This window comes from Octopus bimaculoides, chromosome 5, assembly GCF_046866305.1.
Source record: "Octopus bimaculoides isolate indiv1 chromosome 5, ASM4686630v1, whole genome shotgun sequence".
In the NCBI taxonomy this organism is placed as follows: Eukaryota; Metazoa; Mollusca; class Cephalopoda; order Octopoda; family Octopodidae; genus Octopus; species Octopus bimaculoides.
The window spans coordinates 98,392,650-98,409,246 of NC_142932.1; the positions used below are offsets into that span (position 1 = coordinate 98,392,650).

The 16,597-nt window shown below is 33.4% G+C and overlaps 1 protein-coding gene across 1 annotated transcript in view; it reads left to right on the plus strand.

Moving 5' to 3' along the window:
• The window catches only part of LOC106867874 (uncharacterized), a 217,265-nt gene that overhangs the window by 14,442 nt on the left and 186,226 nt on the right, over window positions 1-16,597 (plus strand). The window contains exon 3 of the mRNA XM_014912934.3: window positions 15,642-15,748. Within this exon, the coding sequence (XP_014768420.1) occupies window positions 15,642-15,748 (107 nt within the window). The remainder of the gene's footprint in view (window positions 1-15,641; window positions 15,749-16,597) is intronic.

Consider the following 16,597-nt stretch of genomic DNA (forward strand, 5'->3'; position numbering starts at 1 on the left):
ATATATATATATATATATATATATAAACTGTGGGTATAGGGGTATGACTACCTACTATGTTTATTTCCTATTTAGTACTGGGCATGTTTCATTTACGAAGACATACTCCTGTATTTGTCTGAGTGTTCAGTCCTTTAGGTGCTTGGATAAAATGCAGATGTCAAGTTGACCCAGGTTGCCTCCATGTAGGTCTTTGGCATGTTGGTAGAGTATGGTCCATAATCATCACGATTGTAGTAATGCAAAAGAACAGGTTGTTGATATGAAAAGTCCTTTCTCTGATGATTTACACAACAGAAACATCATTATTCAAAGATAAAAACAATCTGTAGTTTGTCACTTCTATGTCTGTTGTATATACCTCTGCTGTAACTTCTGCCACTGTGACTACTGGTACTTCAGCTGTTTTCACTAATACATTGCATCACTAGGCTGTGTTGACTGGCTCTGCTAGTCTGAGTTAGCTGCATGCCTCACAAACATGATCAACAGTTCCAATTGGAATGCTCTTTTACAATACCTCATAGTTCATCTTGAAAGTGATGTTTGTTAAAATAGTATTAACAAATATGATTGGTCAGTAGATGATGATATACACATGTCTGTTTATGAAGTAGATACAATAGCCATTTAGCTCAAATGTGATGACAGAGGCACATCTATTGACTAAGTGGATGCACAAGCTGATTGGTTCAAAAGGTGAAGACATAAACATGACTGTTGATGGCAGGGTTTCTGGTTGAATGAACAGATATTCTAACAGATGATTGGTCCAGAATCATGATCATTTTGGCATGTTTCTTGATATCAGCTTCACTGGTGTTGTTGATGAAAGCAAACTGCTGATTTGAGATTTCATATACACTGGGCACCGTGAATATATCAACAGGAGGTATTCAACTATATCAGTTTCCTCCTAGATAGCTGTTCATGAAAAGAACAGCAATTGTTACTTGCTTTTAAAATAGTGATTAGTGAATGTAACTGTTACAGTCAGAAAAAAAAGTTTTGATGGTAGAATAAAAAATATTATTTGTAGGGAAGTCTTGAAAAATTGGAATACATCATGAAACTGCTATGTGAGAAGGGTATATGTTTAATCATGTCATGATCACCATTGTTGGGAATTATTAATTTAGTCCATAATAAACAGAACTGCTAAACAATAGTTTTATTTTTTTCTCTACATAATGAATCAATGCAGCTGTGACAAGCTATATTGACTGTTATGAATAGTACATTTAATATGTTTTTACTTGAACACCAAGAGAATAATACAAAAATAATACACATAGAAGACATGAATGTTACAAATAAACTGAAAGGAGTCTATGTCATTAAGATGAAGATGAACACAGCATTCTACAAGCTTGTTGATGCATTATATATATATATCATCTTCGTCATCATTTTAATGTCCACTTTTCCATACTTGCATATGTCAGCTGAAATTAGCTGAGGTAGATTTTCTCTGATGCTCTTCCTCGCACTAACCATTGCATGTTACCAAGTAAGGTAATATTTCCTCTTGTCTCCGAAACATGATCAGCATAATGGCTGGACATGATTTCCTGAGAGATAGCAGATGAATGATACTGCATACATGGCACTAACATTTGTTTACAACTAACATGTAATATCAAGACAAGGAGGCACATATACACATGGTCACACCCATGCACACATATCTTCAATGGACTTCTTTCAGCTTCTGTCTACCAAATCCTCTTACAAGACTGTGATTGGGCTGGAGCTATAGTAGAAGGCACTTGCCCTAGATGCTGTGTAATGGCACGAACCTGAAACTACATGGTTGCAAGGTTAGCTTTATAACCATGTAACAATGCTTGTACCAGAGAAGACATACTTGGCATAGATCAGCTGCTTATAAATGAGTCCTGATTTAGGCTAGCATCAAGGTGGATACTCTAATTTACATATTTGTACTTTTGGTGGCTTATCATTAATTATACGTAATATGTTTATGCACAACATAGCATAAATTAGAAGAACTGAAATAAATTTAAATATTATAATGCCTCACTGTGGGATGAATAAGAAAGTAAGCATGGGAAGGAAGCTAGGTACATCTTCTCTGAGGAGTGGTCAACAAACTGCATAATAGTCCATCAGAAAACTCCCTCTATTTTTCACATATCAATAGTGTATATAGAACGTGTTTATATTGTTCAAGTCAATGAGGCTTTCTAATATTTAAATTCACTTAATTTCTTTTGATTTATGCTATGATGTTCATAAATAAATATTGATTAATGCCACTGTTGTTTTATATATATATATATATATATATATATATATATATATATGTATATATATATATATATATATATATATATATTCTATTAATGCCATTGTTTTATATATATATATATATATATATATATATATACATATATATATATATATATATATATATATACATATATATATATCTTGATCAGCAAGTATTGAAGTTCTCTTGTAAGCAAGTTAACTTTGACTATATGACTGTTTCCCCATTTAGTTACTTTAAATAAGGGATAAGATAATTTATGAATAAATTGTTATTTTATAATTTTTCAAGCTCTTTATTATAAAACATGTTAACATGGAAGATTCATTAGAGTGTTGGATAAAATGCCTTGTGGTATTTAGTTACAGACCTTTATGTTATGTGTTTAGGTCCTATGAAGGTCAATGTTGTCTATCATTCATCTTTGTCAATGAAATAACATCCTAGATGTGAATGGAATTATAATAGAAGAGCACCGACCAGGGAAGAGTGTCCTTCCTCGTTTGTGCTGTTGCTAATTTATTCTTGACCCTAAATAACCCTGAAATATGGTGCAAAGAAAGAGACCCATCCTGCAAGCAGAGTAACTCTTTGCACCTTGAACCATATTTTGACTGGATACCTTAGGGCACTGGAAGAAGACCAGTACAAGTGCGAGTATGATGAGATCCTTGCAAAACTAATTTCCTTCAAAGTAGGAGCCTCTGACTTCAATGCACTTGTAGTACTCCAGCCACTTTGTAAAGGCCCCATGGAAGTTCTCCATAGTGAAGGTATCAAGGACCTCCTTTATCTTCTCAATGCCGTCAAAACAACTGCCCCTAAGGTTCTCTTTCAGCTTGGGGAACAGCCAACAATCACAGGGAGCAAGGTCTGAAGTGTAGGGAGGGTGAGGGACAATTTTGATGCCCATCTCTGTCAAGTTGTTGGTTACCAGGATGGAATTGTGAACTGCATTGTCCTGGTGCAGGTGCTCTGGTCTTTTGCAATCAAATCTCTTCCTGAACTCCTTCAGAACACTGATTGTCTGGCCAGAGGGAAGCCAGTAGATGTAGATGATGCTCTTGTCACAAAAGAGGACCATCATAAGCTTCCCATTGGACTTCCTTTGCCTGGTCTTCTTGGGCCTGGGGTAGCCACGATGATTCCATTGGTCATTCTGTCTCTTGGTCTCTGGATCATAACAACTGATCCAACTTTCTTCACAGGTCACCAGAGATTCAAGAACTCTTGGATTGTAGGTAATGAGCTCAACGATTTCCCTGCTGTTACCAATACATCTTTCTTTCTGTTCATCATTGAGCATTTTGGGAACAAACTTTACACAAATTTTGTGCATGTTCAGATCTTCATGCATAATTCTGTGCACAATTGCCACAACAAGTCCAAACTGTATGCATATTGTCTTTATAGACACATGATGGTCTTCATCTAGAAAATTGCGAATTTTCTCAACCAGCTCTGATGTTCTGATGTCCACACCTCTCATCACACCTCTTAACGTCCTTCACCTCTTCTCTATCATCCTTAAATCTCTCGTGCCAGTGAAAAGCAAATGCTCAGCTCCTACTAGTTAATTCATAAGCAGTCTGGAGCATTTCATAAATCTTAGTAGCATTTTTGCTCAGTTTAAGATGAAACTTTATTGCATAACAAGCTTCATCAGCTGTGACAAGCAGTGTTTAGTAGTGCTTGTTCAAAGTGCTGTTACAGCCATTTCCTTCAATCTGGAATAATAATTTTAAAAAATTGGTAGGTCAGCTTATTAGATATATAGTAATGATATACTAAAATTACAGTAACTGCCTCTCCTAAAAAAAGTCTCAGAACTTCTGAATTGCTCTGTGTATCATTATGTTAATGTTTCATATATATATTCATCTACACAATCCACCTTCCCCACATACACTGGGATCAGTGAATAAATGGCCCGACACAGTTTTAATGCATGCATGCATGTGTGTACGCATACATGTGTATGTGAAGCTATGTAGCAAATTAGGATGTTTAGCTTGATTCCTGTTCATGAGAATATTCTGAGCAATTTTTACTAGACTATTTTGCTCTTTTTAACAACAACCTAAGACTATTAAATTTTAGTATATTAAGTAAATTTATTACTCTAGTCAAAAATTTAGAATATCTTTTCTATTTAAGATGATATATGTAAACCAGATTTATTATTAAACATTGGTTTTATATTTCTGAAATTCAGTATCATTAAAGATGGCCAGAACAGAAATAGGTAATATTTGCATAGCCAAGTTTTCCTTATTTTTGTTTGAAATGTAATGCTGATTTCACTTATGTTTAGCAAAAATACATAACAAACGACTAAGTTCATAAAATTCTTTCATATTCTAAGCACTTTCAAAATCATTTGAAAATGATTTAATGGAATTTCAGCTGTTACAATTAAACTATGTATATCAAACTTTGTTTTTATCTTTAGCTTTTTCAAACTTTCTTTTCCTACAGGAACTGTAGACTATTTAGATGATCTCACATAGCAACTAGAAGCTTTCTGTCTCTCTTTCTCCTTTTTGTTCCTGCACATATTTTTGTTCACAATGATATCTAAAACCCGGAAAAACATAAATTGTTGTACTCAATATTAGCAAAGCCTTTTGACAAAGTATAGCATGAAAAGCTTTTAATGGAGTGTCATGAGTTATGAGAAGAACAAATCATCTGGATTTGTCACTGTCATTATTATAGGTGACCATGTCAGTGATGTCCTGTCAATACCTTCCATCAATGCCAATGTTTTCAGTAGTTTATATTATCTTTTATCTTTTACTTGTTTCAGTCATTAGACTGTGGTCATACTGGGGCACTGCCTTGAAGAGTTTTTAGTTGTGTAAATCGATCCCAGTTCTTTTTTTAAAGCCTGGTACTTATTATGTCAATCTCGTTACCTGAACTGCTAAGTTATGGAGACTTAAACACACTAACACCAGTTTGTCAAGTGGTGGTAGGGGACATACACACACATACACATATGACAGGCTTCTTTCAGTTTCTGTTTACCAAATCCACTCACTAGACTTTGATCAATCTGAGGCTATAGTAGAAGACACTTGCCCAAAGTGCCATGCTGTGGGACTGAATGCGGAACCATGTGGTTGAGAAGCAAGCTTCTTACCATCTGCACACCTATATTGTTAGATGTTTTTTCTTTTTGTTTTTTGCCATGAATGATTTTCTATCAGTTTTCATTAGTCCATTCTCTCATATGAAAGTGACAGCTTATACCTTAATCTCATTAAAACCCACTTGATATCTGCTGCTTTACTAGAATCAATTTCTCCAAAGAGATTTCCATTTTATTTTTCAAAGAGGCGCTGAGATGGCATTACTTACTGTTCCTAGACTACACTAGAAGCAATGATTGGCATGGAGTCATACTCATACACAAACCTTTGGTTCATACTGTCATTTTGTTCTACCTTTTCTCTGCTACAACAGTGACCTCTGCTTCATAGAGCTGGTTAGTCTAATGCCATCTTCACCTGACCACTCATATCACCTCATCACAATATTGTGTTCCTTCCCTTCAGGCACTGCATTAAGCACAATATCATTTTCTTCCTCATTTGAAGGTTATGAGAATAGCCCTGTCCGCAAGACGGAATTGTAAAGTAAATAAAATTTTACATTTAGCGACAATAAGATGCAATCATTTTGAAAAGAACAATTACAACACTTCTTGAATTCCCGTGAATGATCCCCAGCTTATAGTATATTCTGTATTAAACATGCCCTGACTCACAGATGCTTGAAATTCTTAACATTTCTAAAACTGCATTAAGGATAATTACCTTTTATCTAGAACCAAGAAATCTGCCAATCCTATTCAAGGCCCATATATACCCCTCTGTGCAGTATTGCTCTTATATGCGACGTCATACATCTTTGATCACTGTTTTTATAGACTCTATATTCAAAAGAAAGCCATTCAGTCGATGATATATTGAAAAATTTCAAATTCCAGCTTCATGTTGTATACTCTTTTTCCAGCTTTTACCATTTCAAAAGTGGACTTTTTTCTTTTTAACTTACCAGCTACATTCACTTGAACTTTTCCATCATTTACATACATCACTTATCATTGCTAAATATGTTTTATTTCTCATCTCAAACTTTTCACTATGCTGAAATTCTTTTTGAGAATAGTCATTCTTTAAAACTTCAGTCCATTTTCTTTTTCTTAGAATATATTCACCTTCAGTTTGATTTCTTATGTATCATTCAATTGTGACAGCTGCAAGAATTTAGTAATTGTGAAACCATTTCTACTCAATGTATGTTTATATATCTTTGTGTGTGTATATATATATATATGTATGTGTGTGTGTGTATGTGTGTATGTGTATATATATATATATATATATATATATATATATACATATATATGTATGTATATATAAGGATTTACTTTTTGTAATGAGATAAAAAAACCAAGGCTGTGTATAATATAGAACATTTATAAATAGAAGGTCTTACACCTGTTTCCATATAAATGACACTATGAATCTGTTGGGAATTGCTTCTCTGTTTATCTACCCAGTATTTAATCGCCTTTATTCCTGAATCATGTAGGATATTGGTGTAAAGGATTACTACATCAAAGCTCAGTAGGATTAAGTTTGTTTCAGTTGTTTTGGTCGATGCTACTGTAGCTTGTAGCCCCTTAAGGGTTAGCTACATTTAGGTGGCAAATATACTTCATGATATTGTGCAGCTACTGTTTATAACTCGCTCAGAGATTTATTATTGCTTGTTTCCACTTTTTCGAGACTTAGAAATATTAATATTTCTATTTTTGAAAACCAGTGGATGTCACTGGAAAAAGTATATATATTTGCTTTGAGAACCGTAGTTTCCTTTAGAGAGACTTAGAAATATTAATATTTCTATTTTTGAAAACCAGTGGATGTATTCCACTAGATGAACTTAAAAACTTCGTACTAGAACAAAAATACCCACTCACCTTAATAAAAAATGCAATCTCAAGAGCAATGAAACTGGACATCACACAACTCAGAACTCCAAAAAAGAAAAACAAAGCAAACATCATCCCTTTCATAAACACACACAACCCTGGAATCACCAACATGTTTCACATTATACATTTAAACTTACCAATAATATTACAAAGCTCCAAAATGGGAAACCTACTAAACAAATATTGCATAAAAAAACAGTAAACGCCAAGAAAAAAACTTAAAGAAACACCTAACAAGAGCAAAATTCTCATCAGAGAATAAAACTGAATTCTTTGTAAAAGAGTGTGGAGATGGTAGATGTGGAACCTGCAGTAACCCCATCTACAAATATATAGAGGGGAACAAACAAATAAAATTTAAGAGTGGTCACATATTCAAAGTAAATGCAGACATGAATTGCAAGATGCAGAACGTAATACACTGCATAACCTGCCCCACATGCAAGGAGACTTATATAGGTGAAACTGGAAATTCTTTATGCCAATGAGACAGAATTCACCGACAACATGTCTGACAGGCGGAACTACGAAAGATTCCACTGAGTGAACACTTAGAAGCATGTGGAGAAGGAAAATTTAAGATCTTTCCCTTCTATAAATGCCCAAGGAACGACACCTCCTTCAGGAAAAATATGGAGAAATACTTCATAACGAAATTCTCACCCAAACTGAATGGTTGAAAACATGAAAATCACAACCCATCTAGAACTCTTAATTTAGTCTGTAAAATAATGTCCTCACAATGTACAAGAAATTGTATGCATATCTGTTTCATTGAGCTCCTCTACAAGACACTTTCCCTTGTACATTATTGCCCATCCTAATATCTTCATTTTTGTAAAGAATTGTTCCTTATCTTTATTCCTCTTGAAAAAAAAAATATGTGTGTGTATGCATATATATATATATGTGTATGTATGTGTATATGTGTGTATGCACATATATATATATGTGTATGTATGTATGTGTATATGTGTGTGTGTATGTATGTGTGTATATATGTATATATGTGTATATATATGTATATATATATATGTGTGTTTGTGTGTGTGTGTTTGTGTGTGTGTGTGTTTGTGTGTGTATAGCTGTGACTGGTAAAATATCAGAGAATATTACCCCCAGAGGCACTAGTTTTGGGTCATTTGTGAATAACAGAAATAAGTGGATCTATTGTTTAGGAAAATACTATTTACTTGTTTAAGGGTTGTACTGGATAAGTTGCAAAAATAACTGTAACAGCTCAAATACTAAGAAATAAGCATACTCAATTTCATTTTTATCAAATAATTTAGGAATATGAATGGGTTATTTCCCTTGGCTATATAAGGATCCCTTCCAATCGATTTTTTTCAACAATCTGAGCATAACATTTCCAGACATGAGTTCTACTCATGTGTCAAGTTCCATCAAAATCGATAAAATGATGTAGGAGGAGTTAGCTTATAACTCCACAAACACACCCACAGACAGAATTTTCCATATATGTAGTGTGTGTGTGTGTATATATATATATATATATATATATATATATATATATATATATATATATATATATATATATATATATATATATATATATATATATATATATAGGCGCAGGAGTGGCTGTGTGGTAAGTAGCTTGCTTACTAACCACATAGTTCCAGGTTCAGTCCCACTGTGTGGCACACTGGGCAAGTGTCTTCTACTATAGCCTCGGGCCAACCAAAGCCTTGTTAGTGGATTTGGTAGATGGAAACTGAAAGAAGCCTGTCGTATATATATATATATATATATATATATATATATATATATATGTGTGTTTGTGTGTCTGTTTTTGTCCCCCCACCATCGCTTGAAAACCGATGTTGATGTGTTTACGTCCCCGTAACTTAGCGGTTCGGCAAAAAGAGACTGATAGAATAAGTACTAGGCTTACAAAGAATAAGTCCTAGGGTCGATTTTCTCGACTAAAGGCGGTGCTCCAGCATGGCTGCAGTAAAATGACTGAAACAAGTAAAAGAGTAAAGAGTATACATGTAGTTATTTCTTTGAAGTCAGTGTTGCATTGCGTTGACAGACTTGTGCTTAAAATTCCCATAATTTTAATCAAAATTTGATAGTTACTCTGGTGATTACTCTACTTACCTACCTACCTACCTACCTATCTTTATATCTATCTAGCAGTCAATCTACCTGACTATGTTTGAGTTTCTCTCTGTGTCCCTCTCTTTCTCTCTGCTCTCTCTGATACTTTATTTGTTTCCTAACACTAACTTTTTCTCCTATTCTTCTAAAAGAAGAGGTTATCTCCTCTTTTGACTCCTTCCCTTTTCCTTCCCTGTAATAGAAGTTTTGAAAGACAGACAGACACCAGCTTCTCTTGTATAATATATGCCAGAGATACAACATTTGGAATACTTCTCTGCACAAAATATTGATTTGTTTTGACTAGTGAAAAGGTTTTCTCCAGGATGGAGATGCTGTTGATATAATTGACACCTGTATAATATTGGGGCTATTTTATTAACCACAAAGAGATGTAGGGATTTGAACTGAGAACTTTGCTGGATGAAATAAATACTTTAAAATATTTAATTTACTTCTATTATCGTTACTACCCTATCACTGTATAAAATATTGGAAGGAATGTTCTTGTGCTTTTGATGACCTAATACTTGAATATATATTTTTTACTTGCAAAGAAGTTTGATTTTTCATTATTTTATTTCATGATTCTTTTATCAAATTTTGGTTAATTCATTTTTTTTCTTTTGCTTTCAATTGATTCTGTTGTTCTTTTGTAGATCTCATGTAACTTGATTAGAGGATTTTATTAAATGTATATGCCTCATTTAATATGATAAAAATCAACTTGTTTAAATTAAATATTTTAGAATTCCCCATATTATGTTAAACTAACTTTTAGGAAAATTAATTAGAAATAATTTTTTGAATATTTTGTTAAAAATATTTTGCTTCGTTTTCATAGTTTATTCTGTATATTTTCAATAAAAAGAATTGTCTTTTCAATTCCTTCAGATTTATTTTATTTTTTGGATGTTGTTTTTAATGCTTTTAACAATATGTCTTAAATATATAACATTTCAAGAATATTTTCAGCCTCCATTAATACTTTATTTTGATCTTAGGCACTATGTATTGTTTCCCTAGAAGTAGGAAAAGATATATATAAAAAAAACAATTTAATGAAATAGAAATGAAGAAATTGTATTGAAAATAGGGTTTATAGAACAAACATGTCATTATTTGAGTGTAATCTAATTGAATGATTCTTTATTAATTGAAGCATTTGTTTTCCTAATTTCTGAAACTTCATTTCTTGCTGTTTAACTTTTCCTAATCTTGTTTAATACTTCACACTGTCCATTAGATTTTTTCTGTTTTAGTTTCTAGTTGTCTGCCTCTCTTCGTGAATATATTGATATAACAGTGGTATTAGAATTCTTCACAATTAACTTTGATTCATGTTAAGATTAAACAAAATAATTTTTACCTTGAACATGATGTTTCCACTAATCCTATATATTTTGTGTATATACACACATTATATAAGCTTAACAGTAGGCTGTAGGACTCACATCTGAAGGTTTGATAGTTCTTGCCATACCACTGTGTTCAGGATCAAGACTTGTGAATTCTCATTAGCTAGCCTATTTTGTAGGCTAGCTAATGAGAAGTACAATTTACCTATAGATAATAAAATTGCTACTATGTTTATCAATGAAATAGAGACATTTCAGAAAATAGAGACATTGTAATTCAGCCAAGGAATGCCCCACTTGCTCGCGTCTCATATTTTCTTGACATCTTGACCCAATGTTTTACCCTTTTTCTTATTTCCCTATGGGGAACTCAGTGATATGTAGCATGCTGAAGAATAATGAAACCACTGTTAAATTCTTATTCATTGTTTTTAGTTACAGAGAAAGTAAGTGGTTGCCAATAAGAAGAAATCACAATGTAATTAGCTATGTATCCACAGTTAATCCAAGAGATCCAGAAAAATTTCATCTTCATGCTCATGGGGCAAAAAACTATGATGATCTGAAATCTGTTGAAGGGAAAATATGCTTACTTTCAAGGATGAATACATATGTCAAGGACTATTAGAAAATGATGAACAGAGTTTCTATGGTTGTACATTATTTACCAGCACTAGTGAAGATCACTCTGTAACTTGCAAGAGTAAGGGCTTAGTTATATAACTGATGGAGTATAGAAGACAATGTATAGGATGGTTATAGATGGCGGAGGGTAAGTAAGATGAGAAGGATAGAGTAATATTGGGTTGGTGCATAATTATTGCGGCTTTTTTTCAATAAATTTTATTCAACAAAAACAATAACAACATGTAACAAAAATATCTTTGAATGATTATTCCGGACCATATTCACCATCTACCTCAATTACTGCTAACCATGTACTTGGCAGATGGTCAGACCGTCATTTAAAGATGTTTTTGTTAAATATTGTTATTGTTTTTGTTGAATAAAATTTGTTGAAAAAAAGCCTCAATAATTATGCACCAACCCAATAATTGCAATGAGGTGGTAGTGGAGAGTGCTACAGAGTAGCATGGTAAGCATTAATTGGGTGAAAGGGAGTATGCATGAAATGGGAAGAGGAAAGGATTAGCATCATGAGATGAAGAAAAGTGAGATACAGTGGAAATTAGATGGGGGAGATGTCTAAGCCTATCCTACCTTATAAAGGTGAGTATGGACAAAAGGTGTGAAGGAAAGGGAACAACAAAAGAGCAATAGATTATGGTGGAAAGGAATCCTGAGAAAGAGAGGTGTGGTGGTAGGCCAGAGATGGAGGGCAAGTGAAAAGGGGTGTTGAAGTGGTAGAGAAGTTGTGGGGAGAGGACAATGGGAGTAATAATGTATGGATTGTTGGCGATTTTTTTCCTGTGTCTTCCTTTTCTCTTGGCCTTTCCTCCATTTCCTGTTTCTGATGAAGAGCTTTGCTTGAAATGTAAAACTACTTTTCTTTCCTTCTCTGAGCTTCTGCTAATACCACGTATGTACCACGTCCTTGCATTGTTGCTTTTTTCTTGTGTTTTTCCTCATTTTTTTTTTGGATTAACTAATATATATATATATATATATATATATATATATATATATAATCTCTTTTTCTCTCTCTTCTCCCTACCACTCTATAATTATATATAATATATATATATATATATATATATATATATATATATATATATATATACATACATATATATATTCTTTTGAGCAAGGCAAGATAAAATGTCATACTAGTAGTAGCAATACAATTCATTTCTTAATACTGCATAGAGTACAATTAATGCCAATATTGAATGTTCTTAAGAAAGCATGAACTTATAAAACTTTTGCTGTTAGAACTCTTTATTCACTTCTCTGACTATAAAATATCTCTGTTGTCATATCACTGGATGATTTTTATTGACACTATTTAAAAAGTTCTAGTTTGGTTAAATGAAAGGAAAATGGCGAGAAATGTATAATATATGCACTTAATCCAGTTTGAAAAGGTCAGAGCCATAAAAGAAAAAAAATTGCATTGATTTCTCAGCTTCTTCTTCCTTCGGAGGCGCCACTACTAGCATTTGATATGAATATAGTGAAATTATTACAATGAGGATGATAATTCATTAATGACGCTGCTTATACAACTATTCAGGAAAATATCATAAGAGATAATGATTATGAGTCTATACCAGATAGCCAGTTGTTTGGTAAGAGCACATTATCTCTTCCTGCAGTAAGTAGAGGGAGTTATTAAATGAGGAAATGATAAGGATATTGATATATTGGGGTTTTATTGTGTATGTTAATTTAAGTGTTTGAGTTTATATGACACCTGCTATATATGTCACTTCATTGTACCATTTGTGTATATATGTATTATTTATTTATTAACAGTTGTGTATATATTGCATGTTAGAAACCAAAAGATCATTTACATTATCTAAAGGTAGTTAAATTCTTCTTACCAACAGGACAATGTGCAATGAACAATATTTTAAAACTTATATCCACAATGAGCTCAGATGTTATCACTCAGATTAGTGATAATTTATGGATTTATCACTATTTTTATTGTACTTATTAATCTGTATTATAGAACATGCACTAAGCAGTATTTAAAATCTCTATGATTTTATTAATTTTATGTTAAACATAGTTAGCAAAAGTTTTGCTTTGATTACTGAAGCAGACATTATTTCTTATATGTGACATTATTTCTTATATGTGAAAGTTATGGTTAGATGAAGTGTATGCCACTTTGTCATCTGTCTATGTTTCATAAAATAGATAAAAATAACAATAGTCACAAAATATTATTTTTATGTGATGTGATATTTTGTTAACAAGATCAAATATTTAAAAATATGTATACGTTTTGGTTTTCTTCAAAGCATTGAGAAATTTGAAAATAGTTTTATTTTTTTAGGAGGCTTGAATGTAAATGAAGCTATATAATAAAAACAGCTCATAAGATATTGGGTAAATATACTCCTTTTAACAGGAAAAAGTGGATAGAATCATCTTAGGAATTGAATCTATCTCCCATAGACAGATCTGCTATGATAAACCACCATACCAAACCAACCATGACAGCTTTCAACCATTTATTTTGAAGCTTTTATCTGTACAAGTAAAAAGTGAATAAGTTTATTTTGGTTTGGTTCAAAACACTGAGAAATTTGCAACAAATGCTTTTTTTAGGAAGCTCATATGTTGAGCAGAAATATAATTCTGCTGTAGTTGCTGCAGCTACTTTTCTATTATTCACACTATAGCTATATTAGAGAATTAAAGGATACTGAAAAAGATTTCACATTTGTTACTTGCTTTGCTTCCAACTCCACACAGCATCCACTCAACAAAATTCCTCCCAAACTCTCATTGCACATATCCCTTATTTCATATCACCACATGCACACACAAGCCAAGGTAGAAAATGTTTCCAATCTCTTCAACTCAACAAGGTGGTTGGTACTGATAGCATCTTTTCTTCAAAGAGTACACTCTCTTTAGAAATCATTAAATACTTAAAAGATGCCTTTGCTGATGATGTCAGATTAAGAGCTGCCTCCTGTACTTGCTGGAAAGCTCAAAGTATTATTATAGCAGTCTGTAACTAACACCATGGAGGTGCAGTGGTTAAAACATTGGCTTCACAATCATTCAATAGTGAGTTCAATTCCTGGACTGGGCTGTGTGTTGTGTACTTGAGCAAGACACTTTATTTCATATTGCTCCAGTTCACTTAGCTGTAGAAATGAGTTGTGATATCACTGGTGCTAAGCTGTATCGACTTTTGCCTTTCCCTTGGATAACATTGGTGGTGTGGAGGGAGAGGCTTGTATGCATGAGTAACTGCTGGTCTTCCATAAACAACCTCGCCCAGACTAGTGCCTCAGAGAGTAACTTTCTAGGTGCAATCCCATGGTCATTCATGACCGAAGGGGGTCTTTATCTTTTATCCTTTTAAATAACACCATCTAGGCCATGGCTAGCTAATGAGATTAAATTATTTTTTATGGAGACATATGACCAGAAATTTGGTGGACGAGAGGGGACAATTGATTGTATCAACCCCAATACTCAACTAGTGCCTTATTTTATTGACCTTTCTCTTTCTCTCCCCTTTCCCTATTAGATTTGAATAGCCATGCAGATCTTCTACAAGAAGCTGCATTCCCCCCACCACCTCACAGTTCAATCTCCTCATCCCCTAGCATGAACCTGACTTCTTCCACCCCAAGGTTTGTAGTTCTGTAAGCTGCATGGCAACCTTAATAGTGCAGGTGACATGAAAAAAGCCCCCACTCCATGCTATAAAGTGGTTGGTGTTAGGAAGGGCATCCAGTCATAGAAATCATACCAAAACAGACACTGTAGTCCTTGGACACATTGAATCCTGTCATACTATTCAACCCGTACCAGCATGGAACATGGGCATTAAATGATGATGATGATGATAATGACTTTAGAAAGATAAAAAGCAGAGTTGACTTTGGTGGAATTTGAAGCCAGAAGAAATTCTACCAGACATTTTGTCCAATGTTCTAATGATTCTGCCATAACATGTTCCTCAATAAGACTAAAATAAACACAATGTTACTGTTGTGAAACAGTTTGGAAAGGAAGCTGAAAGTAGCAATAGTCATGGAATATTCATAAACCAGAAATATAAATTATAAAGTGAATTAAATTCTAAATAAAATATCTTATAAATGCATCCAAGTTTTCTCATATTTGTGCAGCAATAGCTTTTATTGTTAATATAACAGCTTGTATTCTACTATTTCTTTTTATATTTTGATTTTTATAGACAATCAAAAGTGTCAGCAGACATTTGAAGCAATGCAGAAAGCTAGAGAAAAAATGCAAAGAGAAAATGATGCAAAAACAGAAATTTATTTAGAACATGTCAAAATAGTAAGTTGAAATTAATTAATCTCTTTTGTATTTTGTTATCCTCATTTTCAATTTGTATTCTCTCACACAGAACCATTTAAAACAGATCCAATGAGACTATTTTGCATTTTCTTAAAGAGACATTTTCCTGAATGCTTGCCTTCCATACCTCAAACCAATTCTTGTGTAGCAAAAGTCTTGTTTTCTCTTTTAAGAACTCCAGTGATTAGGTGTAGTTGAAGACTATCGTATTAGTTCTACATATATCTACAGATGTAATACTTGGACACAAAGTCAGTGTTGTATTGTGGAGTCATTGAGTGTCTGAGATCTTAAACATGCCCTCTCATCCAGGTGACCTAAGCTTGAGCCCAAATGGCTTTCTACTCACTTCAGTGACCATCTATCTTCAATCAGAGCCATCTAGATGCTTTCTCAACAACTTCTATGTTGTTCTTGATGGCTCTTCTACTCACTCCTGTAATGTTGAGGGTTCCATATGCATTATTCAGAGTACAACCTGTGAATTCTTAACTGTCAACCTCCACTAGTAAACATCTTGTTCTCTATCCATTCTTGTGGAAGTCTTCTACCAACTTCTGGTGCTTAGTTCTCTTCATCTTTTCTGCTTCCTCCACCCTTTCTTCCCAGGATATAGTTAATTCTAACAGAATTAACTGCCTTGTCTCAGAAATCAAAATGATATCTAGTCTCAGCAAGGTCTGGGTGAAATGTGCTAAAAATTATAGCTAGTTCTCCAAGTTATTTTCCATCATCCAGTAATCTGATGGGAAAAGTAAACCACCAGAGCTGTTTTGATTCTTTTCTTTAGCGAGTGTCCCTCCTTAACAAAGGCTGTCTTACTGGCTG